This window comes from Eumetopias jubatus, unplaced genomic scaffold (genome assembly GCF_037043125.1).
Source record: "Eumetopias jubatus isolate StellerSeaLion01/CBP00866 unplaced genomic scaffold, mEumJub1_p1.0 scaffold_3, whole genome shotgun sequence".
Taxonomy (NCBI): domain Eukaryota; kingdom Metazoa; phylum Chordata; class Mammalia; order Carnivora; family Otariidae; genus Eumetopias; species Eumetopias jubatus.
Genome location: NW_028274809.1, coordinates 63,814,842 through 63,837,409, shown reverse-complemented (window position 1 = coordinate 63,837,409; position 22,568 = coordinate 63,814,842). Strand labels below are relative to the sequence as shown.

Sequence of the window (22,568 nt, the reverse complement as noted above, 5' to 3'; positions counted from 1 at the left end):
ACAAAAATAAAATGTGCACAGGTTAGCTCACCATCGTCAATGTCACTTACCTTTTCTTGAGAAAAAGCTGCCTTCCCTTCTTCACTTTTCTCATCCATCTCGTCGTCACTCCACTCCCAGTCACCATCCTCGGTTTTATGAAGGTGACCGCTTGACCCAGGAACTCTTCTCACCTGAATCGAAACACACAGCCCAATTCTTCACTAGCGGAAGGTAAACAGCGCTCGCTGGGACAGCAACTTGGGTTACACAGCGCACGCCTATCCTGAAGACACCCTGACTGGTTATGAATTCAGGGATAGCAGTTAGTACCCAAAAAGACCACCCAGCCTGCAAACTCCCACACTTGTCCTCTTTCCAAAGCAACTGTGTTCTCGAAATGCATTACTACACACATGAAGAACAAAATATTTTGGAAGAACAACACACACATCAGCCATTAGGATCAAACCCATCCTTCACTTTTGCTTCAGTTAACACTTCATTAATTACTACACATTAAAGGCCATGTGGTCAGCTTCAAGACTGCCTAAGGAAATGCAAGTGAGCAACAGACTGCTGACGGAGGAAAGGCAGGGGAATCAGGCAGCCTAATGAAGCATACGAATCTAGGGGTATATCAGCGATCTAAAACCTACGTCAAAAAAAAAAAAAGCAAATACTCTTCTGTTGCCATCTTGCTTTTTTTCAGAACCTGACATCACCCTTGTTGTCCCACGATTCTGCTCAACCTACTTGAGCAAAATGAAACAGCATCAGACTATTCTTAACACACCTTGTAACACTTCTGACACTTGGGGGATTGCTAGAAACACAGCAAGATAATCAGCAGCCGTGCCAGATAATCTAAACAGATTACATCAGTTGTCTGCAAGAATTTCAACATTTTTTTGAACTAGGGTAGAGATGTGATTCGGGGGTATGCTTTCCAAATGCCTGGTGTGGGCGAAAAAGCAAAATTTTTAAAAGGACAGGATGACTGAGAATGATGAGCCTCTGACCAAAGTACTTTGCATTAAAAAACAAATGGACTCAGACATAATTAAACAAAGCAATGTAGCAGATGAACATGTGAACATAAGAGCCAATGATCCACTGATTCGGAGAAACTTCAAGGGGAAAGGGACCCTGGAGACTGTCTAGTCTGACCCCCTCATTTTACAGATGAGAAAATGAAGGCCCAGAACATGACCGAAAATCGCAGGGCTATAAGGATAAAATTAAGGCAAGAAAAAAGCCTTCAGATTCCCATTCAAATGTGAGACTTACACCACTGAATGATCACTGTGAAACTGAAGTTGTCTAAAAACATCCTGTGAAGACTTTGAAAGACTATAATGTGAAGAAAACACTATCTTCCATAATAGAAACTACTTAGTTATATCATGGGAGCTTCGTTAATCCTAAGGGAAATACCACAGACCTTAAATGTAAAGTAAGGATTTACATACATTTCAGTCAATGTCAATTCGCAATCAGTGCAGGCTCGGGGTTGGGTTTGACTTAAAGACATTATCGTGTGGAACCTGTAAAGCCTGACCATTTGGTCTAGAAGATCTGAGCCTCAATATGGAAAGTTAAAAAATAAAAAGTTCTTATTCATAACTGCAAACAATGTTACGCTTAATTAAAAAAAAAAAAAAGCTTCTCTCCACTCCAAAAAAACTGAATTTACCTTTGAAACCTTCTAGGCTTAACATATTTTTTTCCATTTACTTTTTTTGAATCATTGGAAAAGACCTAATGATAGTGATTTTAATGCGCTAATAGATGCTGGCAAAGTAGTGTAGGGAAAAAATGCTGAAATGTCCTTTGAGACATTCAGAACAGACTGCTCTTTAAAATTACAAAGAAATGGATAGAAGAGAAAATAATTTTTTTCTAAAAAATGATTTGAGAGAGAGAGAGCACACAAGTGGGGGGGGGGGGAATCCCAAGCAGACTCCACACTGAGTGCAGAGCCCGATGTGGGGCTCAATCCCAGTACCCCAAGATCATGAACTGAACGGAAACCCAGAGTCGACACTCAACCAACTGGGCCACCCAGGCGCCCCGAAGGAAAATAATTTTCTGTTGACATATACTATAAAATTATTTTCTTAGCATTATATTACTCATCATGATGATAGCAACATAGAGGAAAATCTGTTGATGACTACATCAAAAGAGGAAAATCTGTGTTTAATGACTACATTAAAAGACTTTCAAGCCACATCTATTACAAAACATACTATTAACTAAGAAGTAGGAAAACTATCAGAAACAGAACTCTACCTTTACTGAAACAGAAAACAAAACAAGCATGGCTGATGTGTTAGTATTCTTCAAGTACTAATATTTAAGAGATTACACTAAGGAAATCTCTGACAACAGAGATAGTGCAGCTTCACACCCTAAAATCTCCTTTATGCCCTTTCTCCTCTGTTTACAGGATTTGCCAGTTGTTTCTACAAGCAGGCTCCAACCACAGACAATAAAATGGCCACCTTCTATTTTATTTTAGAACCCTGTCTCCCTCCTAGTTTTATTTGCTGGAAGAGAGAAGGATAAAGCAAAATGTCTAAGATTATAGCCTCGGGCACTGAAAGAAATGGTGACATGGGCCTTTAATAAATACTGAACAAATAAACAGAAATTAAGACAAAAACACTATAAAATCTACATAGCAGAAAATATTGGTATAGGAGTCCTGAGAACAAGAATACAGAACTGTTAAGAACATCCTCTCGGTTTACTGGAAAGAAAAGAACTTGCAGCATAATTTGAAACCCGGGTTTCACGGTATATTTATGTGACATTGACCTCCACTGAAAAGACCAGAAAGCATTCTACAAAGTTACATCCCTGTGGGGAGTTTGCAGAGACTCCAGGAAACAACTTCTACCTTCCAAAGCCAAAGCAACTAAGTTTCACATTGTTTAACAAATGGGGTTCTTATTTAGGAACTGATGAATACTCTACAAAATAAAAGATGTGTAAAGGCTTCTGTCCTTCCCCGTCTCCTACCCCGAGGATGGGGGTTACCATTGCATTGCTCTCATTCTGTTTAACAAATCCACCACTTAGTAAAGCCAAGAGGAGGTAGTTGGGGGTTTAAAAAAAGAATCCAATGCTTCTCAGAGAAAGGAGCTCAGTCGTGAGCCCACAAATTCCTCAGGTCCAACAGTGAGTTTAGACAAAGTTTTACATGCAGTAACATTTATTCCTGGGCATAAAATACAGTTGAGCAGCCCTACTGATAGGTTATTTTCTTTCCTTTCTCGAAACCCTATCTTTGTGAAAATCCGTTTTAAAAACTGAACCAAAGTTCTGATTCCCACCAGAAAAGAAGTCAGGTTCAGACAGAGAAGAGTGTGACTCCTGGGCTGCTGCTGGTGGCAGAGCCGGGATGGAGCCGCCAGGAACGGGGAATGGCAGCAACAAGGGTAAGTCACTGGAGTGTTCCCAGTGGCGCCCCTCTGAACAGGAGCTTTCTAGAAATAACCAGGACCCAGGGTCTCTGTACAACATCTCACACTGAGCCCTGACACCAGAACAGGAAAAAAGGTTTGAAGGACAGAAGACGACAGCCAGCAGGTAAGCTATCTAGACAGGGTGTTAAACATGTTAGAAATTAAAGTGTGTTTCTCTAACAAAGGATGAATGTGACCCCGAGAAAAACTGGCCAAAATTTAGCAGCATTTGTCCAATCCTGCAGGGTCCGCTGTTCCCACGGCTACATTAATGTCTCCCAGGAGGAATGATTTCTCCATCAATGGGAATCCTGCACTGCACTTCTCCACCTGGTAACATACAGCCTGACCACAGCCTGACCTGAGTGATCTGGACATGGTAGAAAGCAACACCCAGGAACTTTTCCCTTATCAGGCAGTCTACTGACCAGAAGTATTAAAAATGTTTCTAATTAAATGTGGTTTATAATATTTGAGGTGCTGCCAAGGAAACAAAAAGCCTTCTAAATCATCAAAAATAAAATTAGGGGCACCTGGGTGGCTCAGTCGGTTAAGCATCCAACTCTGGGTTTCGGCTCAGGTCACGATCTCAGGGTCATGGGACTGAGCTCCCCCTCGTCGGGCTCCGCGCTCAGTGCAGAGTTTGCTTGTCCCTCTCCCTCTGCTCCTCCCCCCACTTGTGTTCTCTATCTCTAAAATAAATCAAATCTTTTAAAAAAGAAAATAAAATAGAATTACTCAGTAAGTTTTCAGCGGAAATATTTTACTACCCCCCATCTTATACTCTGACATTACATCCTACAACCTCTCTGACACCTCCATCCCCCACCTACTACCTGGCCTCACTGTGCCCTCTGGCCCCCAGCCCGCCCCCTCCTGGCTTCACCCCCCATCTTATAAGGTCTGGAGCCCACAGCTGACTCTGCTGATACTGCACTTATTATACCCCACCCCCAGATCCCTTCCTGTACAAATCACACCTGGGAGGAAAGCCGGGGGGGGGGGCTCAGTCCAAATACCCATCCTTCATTCCTGAGCGAATGGAGACTAGCCATGCACCTGGTGCCATGACGGATGGTTGCTGGCCACTCCTGGGCGGGGGGGTGCGGGGGGCGGGTATCAGGACTGCCACAACCCTGCCACTCAAGGTGTGGTTCCCGCACCAGCAGCAACGGCATCACCGGGGAGCTTTATCAGAAATGCTAAATCTTGGGCTCCACTCCAAACTCACTAAATCATAATATTCCTTTTAGCAAGCGCTTCAGGTGATTCCTATTCTCATTCAGGTTGGAGAAGCACTGTGCTGATCGCTGTTAGCCTATTCCCTCTCCCCAGCCCGTAATACCAGCTGTTATTTATGTAAGACAGTTACTGGGCTCGGAGAACTTTAAATAGCTTAATTAATTTAATCTTCAGGGTAGTTTTGTGAGCTGAGAATCATTGTACTCGCCCATTTTTCTGAGGGAAAACAAGTGAAACACCTGACCCAAGCCATAGGGCTGGGAGAGCCGGGGCCAGGACAGGAGCGCAGGAGTCTGACCCCACCCTTCCAGGGCTGGGCTCCGCTACTGCGGCTCACCGGGGAGCCCGTCCTGCCCAGCTCCCTCCACCTGCCACCCTGAGCGCACGAAGTCCATCCAACCTACAGCACGCCCCTTCGACGTGATGCTGATCCCCTCCTTCACACGCTCCACCCACCTTAGCCTCTTTCCCGCCTGTGTGTAGAAAAATGGATCCCCTTTCCTCTGAAAGCCAACACCTCCTGCGTGCTCCTCATTTATCTACACATTATCTACCCATTCCTTCAAGACACTTCCAGCCAGGCCCTGCTCATCTATATCCACCAGAAACACATTCAAGTCTCTCCTACACTTCTGTCCAAAAGCGGCGGCAGGCTCGGATTTTGTTCTTTCCACGAGCAGTCACTCCGTCCCTCTCCCCTCCCACACTCAACATTTTTCTGAAGATCATCTCTAATTGCTGCCTTCATTTGCTCAGCCCATCCTCACTCTTTAATCTCAACATAAAAAGATTATCTGTCCCCAGTAGGCCACCCAAACTGCCTCTCCCGCACAGGATTTACTGACTTCACACTTGAGTCATGGAACGAACGCTCCCCTCTGTTGCCCTAATGCTATCTTGTAGACACAGCTAAATCCCATTCTTTTCCTTCACACTTTCTCCAAACCCGGACTGCCTCTCCTTCTGCTGTTCTCTGTCCTTCCATGTCCTACTACTGTTCTTTGCTCCATCTTAACTGCACACATGGCTGCCAGACTCGGTCTCCTCGAGGGAGCACACAGTCTCCATGGCTTCCCCTCTCTCATCTAAGCTGATGACCTTGGAAACGTCGTCTCTCAGTCTGGTTTTCGAAATGCTCTGTGGGATACGAAAGCCTGATCGATTGCTAGCAAGCTATCTCCTACCCATTCATGAATGCTCGACCCCCAGCCTCACTCTGACACTTCTCCCGGGCGAATGCCTCCGTGCTGGAGGTGGCTCACAGTTGGCTGAGGAGAGTCCACTGTTAAAATTTCACAGTTTGCAAGACAGTTGACCTCACACTGGTTGCGTACAACTGGCCCCAGCAGGAGTATTTACACAATGGAAATTGGAAAATAATACAAATCAGGATTTGCACTCCTCCCTCACTGCCAGTTTTCAACGTTTACCAGCACACCACAGGTGGTTAAGATTCACCTTATGGGAATGTTATAAAAATCTGACCAAGGCATTTCACATGAGCTTAGTAGTTATTCCTGGGAATAGCTAGTTTACAATGGCAAGTATCTCATTCCTATTGCACAAGCCTCTCAGATTTCACCTCTACAACACACTTTTGAAATACACACAAATTGCTTCTTACATATCCAACATATACCATTCGAGGTACAGCTGAGGGAGGCAACTATCTTCGTATTACGTAAACACACATACGGCTTGGGATAATACTTATTATGACAGCATCATGAGGAAACATGATGTTCTAGTCTTTTTTAATGCAAATGAAAGTGAGAAGAGTGACTGAAAAATTGTGTTAGGTGATACAAAAATTGGATCTATGATGATTGATGCCAATCCTGCAATCGAGAGACTAAATAATATTGCCTAATACAAAGTAAGAAAGGAAAACAGGGACACCTGGGTGGCTCAGTGGTTTAAGAGTCTGCCTTCGGCTCAGGACATGATCCCAGGGTCCCGGGATCGAGTCCCACCTTGGACTCCCTGCTCAGCGGAGAGCCGGCTTCTCCCTCTCCCTTTGCCCCTGCCACCCGCTCGTGCTCACTCACGCTCTCTCTCACTTGGTCTTGCTCTCTACCTCAAATAAATAATAAAAAAAAAGAAAGGAAAACAAATGATGTATTTCCAAATAAAATTGTTTTGTATAATGTGTTAAATAACATAGTTAGACATAATTATAAGTTTTATCAGTAGATATTTTGTTATGTCCCTAGGTGTTCAATATGTTCAAACTCAGCAGAACACTTGTTTTTTTCCCCTAATCTTTAGATTTGGAAAATAAAGATTCCTTTATTTTCAAATTACCTTTATAATTAGAAATGTACAATAAATTCTGCTGACAAGATCAATAATTTTACACCTGATAGATTTTCTGTAAAATGGAAATATACATCCCTGCCAGTTAAAGCATGGAATTAAGTTCTCAAACTTCCTGTAAATATTAATATGACAGTAAATCGATAGTAAACATAAATGTCATTGAAAAATTATTCATTTTGTTTATAACAATCTAGAACCTTGATTATTTGATAGAATATGAGAAAAGTAAAGTGTGAAAGAGAGAAAAGTACTGGTCTAGTTTACGTTTCTGTTCGTACATTCTAACCCCAGAGGAACAGAAATACAGAAATGCATTATTTCTACTAAGCATCTCTCTATAGAAATTGTTTATAGAAACTATCTGCATGTAGAATTCACTAGATAGTGGCTTAATAAGGCCCATATTTCCTATAAGTTGTTTCAAATACAAAGTATTTAAAATAAAATTCCATTTAGGGTTAAAATGAAACAGCACCTCTGAAATTCCTTCCCCCTCCCCTACCCCCGGTCATCCTGGCCAAGGGGCACAGTCATATAAAGTTCTTAACATGATGTCTGGCACATAACAAGTACTCAAGACATGACAGGTGCTGTTATCACTAATAGATTTCACATTTCTCACAACCCAAATCTACCAAACATTATATTCTGCAAATTTTACTTCCTCCACCGCTGTTGTGTTAGATCAGGTCCCCCTTCAATGTTGGTTTTTTTGTCCTTCCTGTTAAAACAAACTGCTTATCAACCTCCTGACCATTCATCTCCTGCCTATTTTATCCTTCATACTAATCACACTAGTATGACAATTAGCACTCTTGCAAAAAAAAAGACAAGAGTTCACTATTGCCTATAGAATGAGTCCAGATCCCTTAACATTCAAGTCTCTCCACACCCTACCTCCAAAAGACCTTTTCAAGACTTCTTTCCCACCATTTCCCTTAAGACACCCCGCAATCCAGTTACGTACAAATGCCGCACTTTCGCGACTCACCTTCTCGCGTATGTATTACACACGTGCCCTGGCCTGATCTGCCCTTCTCATTCTCCGCTTCTCCCCTTTCTTCTAATCCAAGAAGCTTCTGCCAATTCTCCCAAGTGGTATTTGTGCCTGCAACTTTATATTGCCCTACTCTGTACTACATTTAATGGATGACATACTGAACTGTATACTCCTTCGGGGCAGAGAGCTACCCTTAGCCTTTTTGAATCATCACTAATTCATTCATTCAGTCAGCACAGTTTTGTTCAATACCTACTTTGATCCCAAGTTCGAGACCAAAGATAAACTGAATAAAAGTCTACACCACGGAGTAGTTCACCACCAGAGATGTGGACAGACATGTAAGCTAATGATGTCAATAAAATGTGCATGCCACAGGAAAGTTAGGAGGCTGCGGGGCTGCAGAAGAGAGGAAGACTGGTCGGTGAAGGACAGTCAGAGCTCCCCAAACACAAAGGAGAGACATTATTCCACCTGGAGAGACGGTAAGAACTTACGGAGTTATGCCCACTCAGGTGATGTGGCTGGGTCACGAAGTACTGGGGTCTAGGGATTGGGCTTAAGGAAATGGCTAAGATTAAAGCTGGAAAAGTTGTGCGAAGAACCCGTACAAAAAGAATGGCACATTCAACGGCCTGCAGAAGCCAGGCGGGAAATGAAGAGCAGACCCCGCGAGGACTGGGTGGTCCGGAGAGGGCCTGTCCCACCTAAAGGGAGCGCCCAGCATTAGCTGACCACTGCCACAGGAAGGCAGCCCAGCCCCTATGTGGCCCGGTCTTCAGACTCTTCCGCAAAAGTAGATGATTTGGATTTTTATGTGAATGCTCTTGATTTTTTAAATGTTAGCAAGTATGTCAAGTTAAAAAAAAAAAAAATCCCTCTGCACAGCCTAAAAACGATGTGTCTGTGGGATAAATCTGGCCTGTGCGTCTGCATCCTCTGTCGTACACCAAGTCAGAGGGCTTGGGACTCAGACGACAGAAAGACACAGAAGGCATGGGGGAGGGAGAAAGATCACATCTGGATTCCTAAGAGCAGAGGAGGAGAGGAACCGGGACCGAAGGGTGACAGAAGCCAGAAAGAAAAGAGTATTGTTAATTGTTCCGGCTTCTACTGACAGGCAACGAATCTCCCTAACAGGGAGTGACCTCAAGCCCGGTGGCCAGCTGCCTGGCCTCCTCGGTGGCTTGGACCCAAGGGCTTTGGCGCCACTCTGACAGCGACCGCGTGAGGACCCGGAGTCCGAATGAGCCCCTCCCATAGTCCCCAAGATGAAAGGTCTGTTGCGTGAGCAAGGCTGTCGGGGAGGGCCTAAAGCAGGTGAGGACTGCGTTACCGGAAGCTAGGGGATGACAGCATCCTGCTCACCAGTGACAGGGGTTGGCACTGCTGTCTATGGTAATGTGGGAAATGGCAATGTCCCCACTGACTCAGTGATCCAGCTATGGAGATTTCCGGGCAAGCCTACACCTGGCTTCTGCTCACAGCCTGAGATAAAATGTGGGCAGACAGATGAGCTAAGGAACACACTGGTACCTATAAAACCATTCCTCATTCCCAGCCTCTCCTGACGTCAAGCAATTCTCAAATTAAGAAATGGCTTCCCGGCAAGGATCAAATCCAGGGTGTGACTGCATGACACTTTGTTGAGATTTCAGAAAGAGCTAAGGCTGTGCCTCCTAGACACTTTCAAACAGACCCAAGGCTTTCTAAGGATCTTAGGAAAGCGTACCTTACAGAAACTCTGCATGAAATAACAAGGCTTCTGAGAACCTGATGGGGGTCGTCCCTCAGCAGTCACGGGGGGGCGGAGCCCAAGGTGGACAACACATCTTGCAGTCTTCTTGGCTCTTGCCGTGAACCCACCAAGATTCACAGAAAACCCACAAAGTTTTTTAAATAATTGTACTATGCGATTATTGCCAAGTTAGACTAAAAGAAACAGAGGGCGCCTGGGTGGCTCAGTTGGTTAAGCGACTGCCTTCGGCTCAGGTCATGATCCCGGAGTCCCGGGATCGAGTCCCACATCGGGCTCCCTGCTTGGCAGAGAGTCTGCTTCTCCTCACCCTCCTCCCTCTCGTGCTCTCTATCTCTCATTCTCTCTCTCTCAAATAAATAAATAAAATCTTTAAAAAAAAAAAAGAAAAGAAACAGAGAGTACACAATGAAAAGGGCCTTTGGATCCCCAAAATTTATGGGCAGGAAGCAGTCTGAGAAGGCTACTCAGCTGCAAATGCTGGCTCTTCTTATGGAAAAGGAAGGTTGACTTGAGCAGAACAGAGAGCCCAGAGAGTGGAACCAAGAGCCACAGAGAACAGCAGAACAGGAACTGGAAATGGACCTGGCCAATAACTTCCAGTATTGCCATGGGACCTATGTCTCTCATCCTTCCCCTCTGGGGCAGGCCTTTAAAATGCCTGTCCTCCTGTTGGGTTTTGGGTGTGTGTTGGGCAGATAACTGAGAACAGTCCTCAAGGAGCTATACCCAAGGAAACTGGTCCTGAGGAGCCTCCTTTGTTTACCCAGACCCAGTTTAGATGGCCAGGTCCTTGACTTTGAGCCTGAGCCTGAGGCCATAATGGGAAGAGACTTCCAGAGGGTCTTGGAAGCGGAAGAGCATATTTTGCATGTGGGAGAGATGTGAATTATTGCAGCCAGGGGGCAGACCACGGCAGAATGTTTTTTTCCAAAGATGTGCATAACGATAGCCCCTGTCCCAGGTGTTCTTCCAGAATCTTGTCATTCCACTATCAAGAGATGGGAGTCCCTCTAGTTAAATCTGAGTGGGTTTGTGCCTCACCCGTAGCCAACAGAACTAAGTGATGTGGCTTCCGGGGCCAGGTCAGGAAAAGTGATGCAACCTCCCTCTTGGCCACTGGGACACTGGCAGCTGATGCCTGTGACCATCCTGTGAGCAGCCTGAGTGCTGTGGAGCCTCCATGCTGGCAGGCAGCCCGGACGGGCCTCGTAAGGGGAACACCTGACTATCTGACTGCAGCTCCATGAGACCAGAAACCGGCCTGCTAAGGCCCTACCGAAGCCCTGACCCCCAGACACTTGATAAAATGGCTGTTGTTGTCTTAAGCTGCTAAATTTAGGGTGATTTGTTACACAGCAACAGATAATCAGAATAAGGATGGTGATAAGGTGATTTATTTTTCATTTTTGTATACTTCATAATTTTTGAAAATTAGAAGGTTGTATTTGATACCCCTTACCAAGACAGGTAACAGACTCTGCCGTACTTTGCTTCTTGGTCCGTGTTTTCCGACTCTGGACATTCTGGGCCTCTGCACACTTGGATTTAAATTTACACTTACAAATTATTTTCATCAGACCATGTTATTACTCATTAAAACACCAAAAAGAAAAAAGTCCTTTTCCATTCATCATAGATAAGTGGCTACAGCTAAATCTTGGACCTTTTCACCAGCAACTCACATTGACTTTTTTTTTTTTTGACCTCTTGGAATTCAATGCTTATCTAGTTCTGCTAAAATTTGGCATTCCCTTTTTCTAGAACATGAAAGGACAGACTAAAATAAGGATATTAAAATGTTCTGTAGGCAATTAGAAAAAGTTCCAGAGAAACAAAGACTTTAATAATTCAGTAATAACAAATTCAAAACACTGGGCGAGTTCAGGGAAGGACACACTTGTAGCAACTTTCTTACAATGCTTTAACATTTTCTAATGTGAAAAGAATCAAATTTGATAAATGTTGCTCTTCAGATAATGATAATGGAATTTCATAACTTTGGACATCCAACATGAAAGGGCAGTGTCTTGAAAGGGAATGTTCTGGAAACTGGGAGGGAGCTATTCTAAAGAACCAGCACAAAACACAGAGAAGCAATTAGATTTCTTATTCTGCTTTAGTCCTATCAAACCTCCAATATGGCATTTCCCCAAGTTAGGGTGACAAAGAACAATGACAACAGCTAGGAGCCAGGAAAGCAGCATCCAATTTTGCAACTATTGTCCTTGAGAATTAAAGCTCCTGCTGGAATGGGAGCCAAGCTGATCTGTAACTTTAGCTAATAAAGAAAACAATGGGAATGTTCTGTCCTGGTAAGACAAATAACACAGATGAGAAAACACACTTCATGTAAAACCAAAAGGGGGAAGAAAGAGAGAAAATAAATGTCTGGCACTGGAGCAGAAACGAGGCTGCTCTGGAGATGGCAGTAAGTCACAAAGTTAACTTAATTGCAGGAGGGCTGGGAAGGAGACAGGAGCTCTGTAGCTCCAGGCAGGCTGTGCTTAACTGACCACTGGAAGCAGAAGAATTCTAACAAGCCACAGAGAATCACTGGCAGGGCCGGTTTTAAGTGCCCACGTGGCTCAGCTACAGTCCACAGCTAGTCAATCAAATGCTAACCTAGGCACAGCTGTGAAGGCATTTAGCAGCTCTGATTAAAATCCATAACTGACTTCAAACAAGGGACATTCACCTTAATAATCTAGGTGGGCTGGATGCAATCCGTGGAGAGGCCTTACCAGCTGAGCTGAGGCTTCTCTGAAGAAGAAATTCCAACTGTCCGGAACAGCTTCTGCCGGGCCTGAGACTCGGGGCCTGCCCTTCCCAATGGCCTGCCCCACAGACATCTGGCATGCCTCACCTGCCCCCCCCAGTCACGAAAAGCCAGGTCCTCGCACGAAATCTCTTTATTTATCTCCTCCCGGTTCTGTTTCTCTCATTGAAGCCTAACTCACACACCCACTAAATCCAGCAGCTTACTGGTATTGAGACATAAAAGATCAGTTAGCCGGCAGGACAGCAAAACCAATCACAGCATCCACTGGTTTTTGGTAAGGGGATATGTCAATGTCTCCAGATGAAATATAACAAGTTGAACAAAAAAGGACAATAAAATGAAAAATAACTAGGGTGATAAGAACTACCAATAACTTAATACAGACTAGATTCGTACCTTATAAAAAAACACCCAACATAAAGATTAGGGTTTAGTTACTGGTTAAACATCCTTCGGGTTAACTCTGAATAATAGAACCAACACCACCATCTTGGAAATGTCCTGGCAACAACTACATCTGCGTAGGGAATGACCACCCATGGAAGATACCCAAATAGACTGAGTTTTATAGACTCAGTAACTCTTATGCAGCATGTAATACAGAGAATGTTTGTAATATTATAATTTCGCTCAGATTCCTGGTTTTTAAAATATGCATATTCACACAAACGTTTGAGAATAACTCAGATGTCAGTACCAAAGAGTTCCTTCATAAAAACTATTACTAACTGCCCTAAAGATATGTTTAGCTATTACTCAGCTTATAATTCCCAGTTCAATGTCAGCAACAGGTTCTCTGAAAAAGCAGGTCCCTACATAGATCTGCAGTGTGCTCTCCATTACCGAAAGCCAAGTCTCGTCACCCTGAGATTCATAATATGGCTCTTCCATCGACACTGAAAGCATGGCACACAGCTGCTATCCCTCTTGGCAGCAGAGCCTTACAGTTTCAGTTCATCACAGCACGAAGCTCAAACGGAATCGTGTTTATTCTTTTTGGTTGTAAGATCAATACAACATCCATTTTATGGAATAGTATGCAGCTAACAATAAGCATCAAATAGATCATCAAAATATATGAAGTGGAAAAAGCTAGCAGGGAACCAAAACTGTTCCTCACTGTTTAACATAAAAGTAAGGACGGTACAGGGGCATCTGGGTGGCTCAGTCGGTGAGCGTCCGACTCTTGGTTCCGGCTCAGGTCATGATCTCAGGGTGGTGGGATCGAGCCCCACACTGGGTCTGTGCTCAGCGGGTAGTCTGCTTGTCCCTCTCCCTCTGCTCCTCCCCCTGCTCACGCGCGCTCTCTCTCTCTCTCTCATTCTAAAATAAATATATAAAGAAAATCTTTTTTAAAAGATTTAGAAAAAAAAGTAAGCGAGGTACACATACACATTTCTAGGTACATTTGTATATGCACAGAGCATTTCTGAGTTTACAGGACTTAGTGATGGCTTCTAGGCTGAGAGGGGGAACTTCTTTTTCACTAAGTTGTACACTTTAAGGAACCCCAAATCCCTCTCCCCCTCTCTAGTTCTGAAGTAACTTAGAAATAAGACCAGTAAGTACACAGAGGTCAAAACATTGTCCTTCTTCTTTATAAAGGTGTTATCTGAGAATGTGGCATCAACATTGAGCCAGCCACCCTCTTTACCATACTGACCCTGGATTCAGACAAGACTAACCTTATCCGGTCCTCAGCAAGGCTGCCCGGCACATTCCCTCACACAGCAGGGCCGCAGTGACCTGACTGAGCACCTCTCTCTGTGAGCAGACCAGTGCCAGAAGAAAGGGAGGGGAAGGGGCTGGGCCACACAGCTGATGTCTCCCTCCAAACTCACCAATCAGGTAAGTCACTGGGCAGAGAGAGGCCAAGAATACTTTGCTAAAGGACTATCAGCAGCGAAGAAGATACATTTCCTCTCTGCCGGTCACCCGGTATATCCTTTTCCATCAGTTGAATTTTTATCATTATTATGTGTGATGCTGTCAGTCAAAAAAAAAATTTAAAAATGAAAGATGTCCATACCGCTTTAAGGAATTTCAAACAACATTGCAGTGTATAAAAGTAACTACTTTCTACTTCTAAACAATGTTCAAAGATTGTGACTTTTCCAGGATGGGAGGGAGTGATGAAAAGATGAGTTGCTTAACAAATTTAAAAAAATAGAAGAAGAAAAAAAACCTCCTGAAACTCTGACGTGACAATGGGGTCAGAAGAAGAACATCAATTTACATTCACCTGCATTTATTACAATAAATGTGACAATGTAAGATTTCCAACATTTTTAATATTCGATTTCTATGCAACAAATGAAGACTCACCATTACAAGAAACAATTGGTCTTGTCAGTGAACCGATCATCGCATTTTTTTTACATGTAGGAAATCTAATGATAGGAGTTTGTGCTTATTAACGCCCTGTCTTTACATTTCTCTTTTCCAGGTGGGTGAGTTTGTGTTCTTCCATGTTATGTCTACAGAATAATGGATTCTGTTGTTTTTCTTCATCTGGTCTTTGCTACAAAATTCCAAAGATACTAAGAAAATGTTCCAGCCCGTAAGGAAATTTGGAGCTGGGATAGCACGTGCCCTGGGGGGTAACACACTGTTAAATCTGTTCTGAGTCTTTATATTTCTATTTAGAGTACCTTGTATGTAGTAGGTACCAAGTATATATATGCCGAATGAATAAAAACATTTTTCTGCTGAAAAGAAGAGCTTTGCCAAAGCAAACCTTGTAACCAGGTGAGAACTTCTCCCCAACCTTCTCCAACCGTTTCCCGTGGAGAGGGATGGCAGGGGCTGGAGACACAGCATCATACCGTTGCAGAAGGGAAATGAGGGTAAAGGCAAGTTAAGACCCTAGGACCTCCTGAAGCCCTTTACACGCCTCATGTCTGGGTAATCTCTAGATCCAGAATGTAACTGGAGTTTGCAGCACAGGACAAAAAGCCTTGCTCTGTGAACCAGCACCTAATGCAGACTACTAGTGCATAATAGACCCGTGAGCAGTGTTAGCTGGATAAATAAATAATCCTAGGCTGGAACATAAAGACACAGGGGAGTTCTGGGCCAAGATACTTCAACCAGCAACTCCAGGCACTTCTTTCATGTCCTCAGACAACTACTACCCTTTGCCATCATGGCCCCTGTCTTTGTGGTGGCACGGGTGACAGCGCATAGGGAGGCTAAAGGGCCTACTTTATTCTACCTCCTTAAACAAAGCAACAGCTGGTGTCAAGAAAACTCTGGGCCAACCTCTAAGCATCTGAAAATCCTGAGAGGGAAGTCATAGTTCCGAATGCCAAGTAACACCAAAGCTGATGATCAAAATGGACGGGCCCATCTGCCTCTGAGACGACCTGTTAATATCCTACCATGCTGGGAATAATTCAAAGAAGCAAAGTCCATGTTGGTTCGGGGAAATCACATTTCCTTTGTAACCAACTCATTTTGCTATCCCGCTGTCTGCAAGGGGCAGAGACTTCAGATGGAGTTTAGCTGGAAAAAACACACACAAAACTGACTTACGCTTGGGTTTGAAAGAGTAAAGGGTCTGATTCCAGCACAAGTTTGCCCTGATAAGAAGAGCCAATGATTGCATTATAAGGTCTCTGTGCAGAAACATGCCTCATATTTAAATTTCTACTCTCCCATTCCATCTCTTTTTATGTTTTTATTTATTTTTTTAAAAGATTTTATTTGTATTTATTTGAGAGAGAGAGAGAAAGAGAGAGCATGAGCGGCAAGGAGAAGGAGAAGCAGACTCCAACAGGGGTTGGAGCAAGGAGCCCAACAGGGGGCTTGATCCCAGGACCCTGAGATCATGACCTGAGCCAAAGGCAGACGCTTAACTGACTGAGCCACCCAGGTGCCCCACCTCCATCACTTTTTATAGATCATTCTAACCCAAGCTGTCATACCAAGTCTCACCTATTCAAAAGTTTCAAAAATGGGTGGACACAAGGAATCCCCTGCATGGTCATCTCCACGGGAGGCTCAAGCCTCTGAGGAGGATGAGAGAGGAACTGCCCAGACTACTGCCCACACCCCAGGTGCCACAGCGTTATAGCCACAGAGACACGATCGAGCTGCGGTGCTGTATTCCTTGATTCATGGGCCAGGAAGGCGGGAAGATTATCACCCTCCGTGCAGAAACAGAGGCATGCATGCCACAGAAGGATCAGAAACAGGTGAGAAACAGACCTTCGACTCTGTCCTGTTCTGGGCTACTACATTCTACTATATTTACTTTTGCTAAGGCTTTATTTTAATGGAACTGTTCATCCGTGTAGGTAAGGTGAGCATAGTAAAATGAACCTTATTTACCCACCTTCGATGATTATCAACATTCTGCCATTGCGATCTCACCTTTATACACCTACTCTTGTTGCCCTAGTATTTTTCAGGCAACTCTGAGCCATCCTCTCATTTTACCTGTAACTGCTAACTGCTGCGGCACACCACCTCATATATAAGGACATTTTAAAACGTGATCACGGTTTCATTTTCACAAACAACAAAATCATCAATAATTCCTTAGTAGAATTTAGTTATCAGTCTATGTTCAATCTTGTCCTACGTTCAATCTTGTCGCAAAAAAAAAAAGAAAAATGCCTTTTGCGTTTGTTTATCCAAAACAGGATCTAAACAAGATCCACAAGGAGCCCACACTCTTCAATCTATGACCATTCTTATTAGGGTCCGTTGAAGCTGGCCATCATACCCACCACGGCAAGCTCTCTCTAGATGCTGCTTTTTCAACTAAAGACAGTGTTAAGAGCTTCATTATTTTCCCATTCCTCCCAGGAAACACCACCTCCATGGGGATAACACTCATGTCCTTTACACCACTGGGAAAATTAATTCTCAGTAATAAATAAAAGCTATGATGAAGGGCCCAGTGTAGAAACGCCCCAGACAGGAGTTTTATTTCTGGGGAAATGACTCGACTCTGCTTCCATTCCATACTGAACAGGGCCATAAATTCTATTTTTGTTAGTTCATTTAGTACTAAAAAGAGATTGCCAGAGCAGCAAAATACGTAACAGAGATTTCCCTGTAAAAGATTCTGAAAAATTATATATTCTAATCATGTAGTTTCCAAACAAAGACAGTATCAACCACTGTTTCCAAAAAGAAACCAAGAAATAAAACAGTTGTATATTCTCATGGGGTTATTTTTTTTTTTTAACCTCAAAGCTTCCGAGTCCTTGGTAAGAGACAGGGGAGAGCAAGTGTAGACACATAAATGAGTTTCACAAGTAATTCAAGTCTCCCTGAGGAATCTGATCCTCTTCTGAGGAACTAATCTCATCACATCTTCTAATCAGTAGAAAACTCAGTATATTTGAGTACCATCTTTTTTTTTTTTTTAACCGTTTTCTGCCTCATCCCAGCAAGAATCCAATGGTTAATTTGTAGATAGAACTAAAAGGCAGAAGGCACCCAGAAAATTCGGAAAATTAAACATCAGTTTTTGAGTCAAGAGGCTACGTGTGTGTAGCCTACACACTCCTAAGATGTCTTGTGCACACACTGGTTTCCTGTGCTGAGGACATCCATGTTTCTCCCTCTGGGCCACACCCTCCTGTGATTTGCAGACAAGGACACTGGTCTACTCTACATCTCCATTTGAGCTGAGGAGTCCCACGAGTGCCTCAAGATCAACACATTCAAATCATTCAGTATCCGCCCCAGTAAATGTCTCTTCCCACCTTCCAAATAGTCTCTACGTCAGAAGGCAGGTCAACCTCAGCTTTTCCCAAAACCTTCCTATCCCTCACTATCCCCTCAACCTCCCATCCCCAAAGAAACCTTTCAAAAACTAGGTCATGTCAACTCTGCTTCCTAAATAGCTCTTCTACCTGTTCTCCAGCTGCCCTACCTAAAGCCCCTACCCATCCTCACCTGCGCTGAAGGTCCGCCGACCCACGGATGCTGTATCCAGTCTTGTCCTCTAAACCACACTTCTGCCAAGGTGACCAGTCTAAAAGCAAACTAAATCACTGCACATCTCTCCTTAAATTCTTATCACAGTTCCAGCTTTCAGGAAAACAAAAACAGAAACAAAAAAACCTTAAAAAGCTAAACTCCTCATCAGGACACAAGACATTTTTTGTTCGGGGTCCTGCCCACCCCTCTAGCCTCACCTCTGAATACCGTCTCTCCACTTCAATCATACAAACAACTGCTCTTCCAATACATTTCCAAGTATTTGCCCATGCTGGGTCCCCCGAGTCAAGCTAAGCACCCTTGCTTTCTGGACAAGGAGGAAGATTGCCACATATCCCACACAGGACAACTAAAGCACCATGTCCTTGATGGAGCCCTTGTCCACCTCACCCTCTGCCCTCCTCTACCTGCCCCAGTGCTCTGCATACTGTTTCATCACAGTATTTCCTGTTTGATTATTGTCTCCTGACCAAGTTCTCTCCTCGTCTCTGGGGCCTCCACCCCCAAGTCATCCAGGCTCAAATCTATCCTGTCAACTTTCATTCCTCTCTTGGGTTACTCATAGAAAAAGACGAGTCTCTTCTCTGTAGCCCTACCACAGTCCTGGGACTTGATACATGAAAAGCACGGGTCCACCAACAAGTAAGCATCTTGGTGAACCACGCCTTCCAGAATCCGCTGTGACGTGCCTACCTCACTCCTCTTTTTCTTCTTCCACACTGAGCTTTTGAATATACACGTCTCCACTGACCTCAAAAATCTTCTCACATCCCGAGCTATGAAAGCTCTTCCTGTCCTTTACCATCAAACTCTGAAAAATTATCCATTTGTACGTCCTCATCATCTCTTTACTCATTAAATCTGACTGTCCAGCTTCTCCCCTTACTATTAAAACTAAGCTAAATCCGATGTCCTTTTGTAAGCCCTCACTGTCCTTATTCTCTGCGGAATTCAGAACTGCTGGCCACCTCCACCATCCCGGTTCCTGTGACAGCAACTTTCTTCTTCTCTTCTAACAGCTCTCTCCATCCTCTATCTGGCCCACCACTGTTCCCTCAGGACTTCCCTATCCTCTCTGCAATGTCCTCCTTGGCAATCATATCCAGTCACATGGTGTCCACAACCACCCCCATGGAGAAAACTGCTACACAGAGCTCCCTTCAGTCAGTCCATCTGAGCTACACGTTTCCTTCAGTCAACAGGATGCTTTCAAATGGCGGTCCCAGTGGAACTTCAAACTCAAATAGATGCCAAAGAACTTGGCATCTATCTTCCACCCTGAAGGGACCCCCACAACCATCCTCCTGTCCCTACAGCCTTAAACGCTTTCTGCTGCCTCCCTCTGTGCCTTTCCCTTCCACATCCAGTCACTTACCGGGTTCTTTCAAGCCTAGCCCTTCAACAGTCCTTACTTGTGTTCTTTCCTCCCTATACTTCTGCCACTGTTCTAGTTCAGACTCTCATGACCCCATGCCTAGATGTCTTTAACAGCTCTGCCAGCCCATGTCTCCTCCTTCAGACTGCCCCCTACTCTCCACAATTCGCAACCCAACTTTTCCAGTGGCTTCCCTGCTCACACAGTACCCATCACTGGCTCCCTGTAGCTTACAGCACCATGTCCCAAACCCATGGCTTATGATCTAAGGCTCTTCATGTCCTGGATTTAATCCAGCTTTGAGATCCATTCCCTAGGGGCGCCTGGATGGCTCAGTTGGTTAAGCATCTGCCTTCAGCTCAAGTCATGATCCCAGGGTCCTGGGATCAAGTCCCATATCGGGCTCCCTGCTCAGTGGGGAGCCTGCTTCTCCCTCCCCCTCTGCCTGCCGCTCCCCCTGCTTATGCTCTCTGTGTCAAATAAATAAAATCTTAAAAAAAAAAAAAATCTCATTCCCTACTAGTTCTCTTCATGCAGGCTTTAAACTCTAGCCCAGAAAGATGCCCGATCATAAACCTTTACCTAGGTCATTTGCTAAATTTCCAGGCCCTGCTCAAGACCCACCGAGGCAAAACTTCCGAGGGATCTCTGGGATCAAGCTCAATGCCAAAAAGGAAGGCGCTTTCAGGAGTAGGTGTCCGGGGTTGGGGGGGGGGGGTTGGGGGGCAACTAAAGAAACAGCCTAAAATTAGCTGATTTAGTTACCTAAATTAATTTGTCTTCTACTGTACTGATAACTGTTCCTGAAACCAAACTATGGTCCTGAAATAAGAGAAAAAAGAGGAGAAAAATGCTCAAATCCCCACTATCATCAGAAACCTTTACTGAGTTTACTAGCCACTCACGGTAGCGCTCTTCCGTCAGTCACCAAACTTCCTCAAAAATCACCTTTCTATAAACATGAAATGCCTACAAAGACGAAAGGTATGTTTTCTTTGTCCCTGTCAAAAGACAATTCACTGATCATGTTCATAATGAAACAAAATCAATTTAGAATCTGAGATTAAAGATCTTATGTCAATAGGTGTTACTTTCTCAAGAAAAATAACTGAAGCAGAAACCTTAATACATGTCCATTGTATTTTAAGCATTAATTTATTAATATCTATTTAATTGCTAAATATGGGGTTTTATAGGTCAGGGTCAGGTAGTTTTCTATTTTTCACACCATACCCAAAAAGATATGTTTTTTAATCTAACTGTATTATAACACATGTCTGAAACTGTATGGTTGAGATTTTTGGAATATAAAATCGATTCACATTTATCATTGAAAATTTAGGAAATTAAGAAAAGAACAAGGACGGAGGCGAGACTCCTTCCACTAGGTGACCCTACAACGTAACAGTTACCAACAAAAGGGCTTTTGCATCAGACAGAGGTGACCCAAGTTCCAACCTGACCACTCAGTGGATGTCATTACCGATTCCACGTCTCAGTCTCATCACCTGTCACCCTGATACCTACGGGGTCAGCCTATTACAAGGACAAATGACATAATGTGAATAGAACTTTTAGCCCACTGCCCAAAACTTAGCATGTGCTCAAAGATGCTGGTTTGTACTGAATTCTACTCTAGAAAAAACAAAAAGTGGGTATGTCCTCAGCTTCAAGAGCTCTCAGAGAATGAAGCACTGTGGACTACATCCAGATGTGTGAAGTTTAAACCTTTTGTCCGACTTACCTATTTCCTTAGAACTATGTGGCCTAATATAACTATTTTTGGATATCTGAGATCATCATTATGAACACCGATAATAAATGGATGAAGATGGCATCAGGCCACAATTTTTCTCTAAGGTCTCCATACAGGAAGAAAGATGTGGCACCCAGGCTACAACGTTAAAATGAGATTTAAAGTATTAATGATATAATGTCTGAGATAAAGATAAACTTCCTCATGAGACCTTTTCCATATTTATATTCTGAATTATACTCTTATAAATATATATGTCAAATCAGTGAGCACAGGAAAAAAATCTTGCAAGAGATATAATGGTGCCCAAAATACCACAGGGTAGAGAAAAGAACAAGATTACTAACTTACTATTCTAGAACCTTTTCTTACCACATGCTACTGTGTGTTCTTGTCCCACTAAACTACAGCTCCCAACAGCAGCCTGGGTCAGAGCTGACAAGGGCCACCAAGCAGACCATTATCACCGGTGCTCTGAAACTCTTCGGGCAACATACTACGCTCAGAGACGACAGCTTTGAAAATGCCAGAGTCCTAACTGCATCATTCCTTGTTCCTCACTGAATCCCAGAGCCCGGTATGCTAACTGGCACATTCCAAGTGTTCAGCCAAGATTAGTGGATGAATGAAGGCACACAATCACTAAATACGTGAGTGTATACCAGTATGTCATGTGATTTTGCTTTAGAACATCTGACTCAGGGCGCCTGGGTGGCTTAGTTGGTTAAGCATCTGCCTTCGGCTCAGGTCATGATCTCAGGGTCCTGGGATGGAGCCCAGCATCAGGCTCCCTGCTCAGCAGGGAGTCTGCTTCTCCCCCTCCTTCCCACTCGTGCTCTCTTCTCGCTGTCTCTCTCAAATAAATAAATAAAATTTAAAAAAAAAAAAAGAACATCTGACTGAATCACATTCTATAATAGTACTAAAA

The 22,568-nt window shown here is 43.8% G+C and overlaps 1 protein-coding gene across 1 annotated transcript in view; it reads right to left on the bottom strand.

Moving 5' to 3' along the window:
- The window catches only part of STK39 (serine/threonine kinase 39), a 295,831-nt gene that overhangs the window by 123,517 nt on the left and 149,746 nt on the right, over positions 1–22,568 (bottom strand). Inside the window, exon 11 of the mRNA XM_028124999.2 lies at positions 51–173. Coding sequence (XP_027980800.1) covers positions 51–173 — 123 coding nt within the window. The remainder of the gene's footprint in view (positions 1–50; positions 174–22,568) is intronic.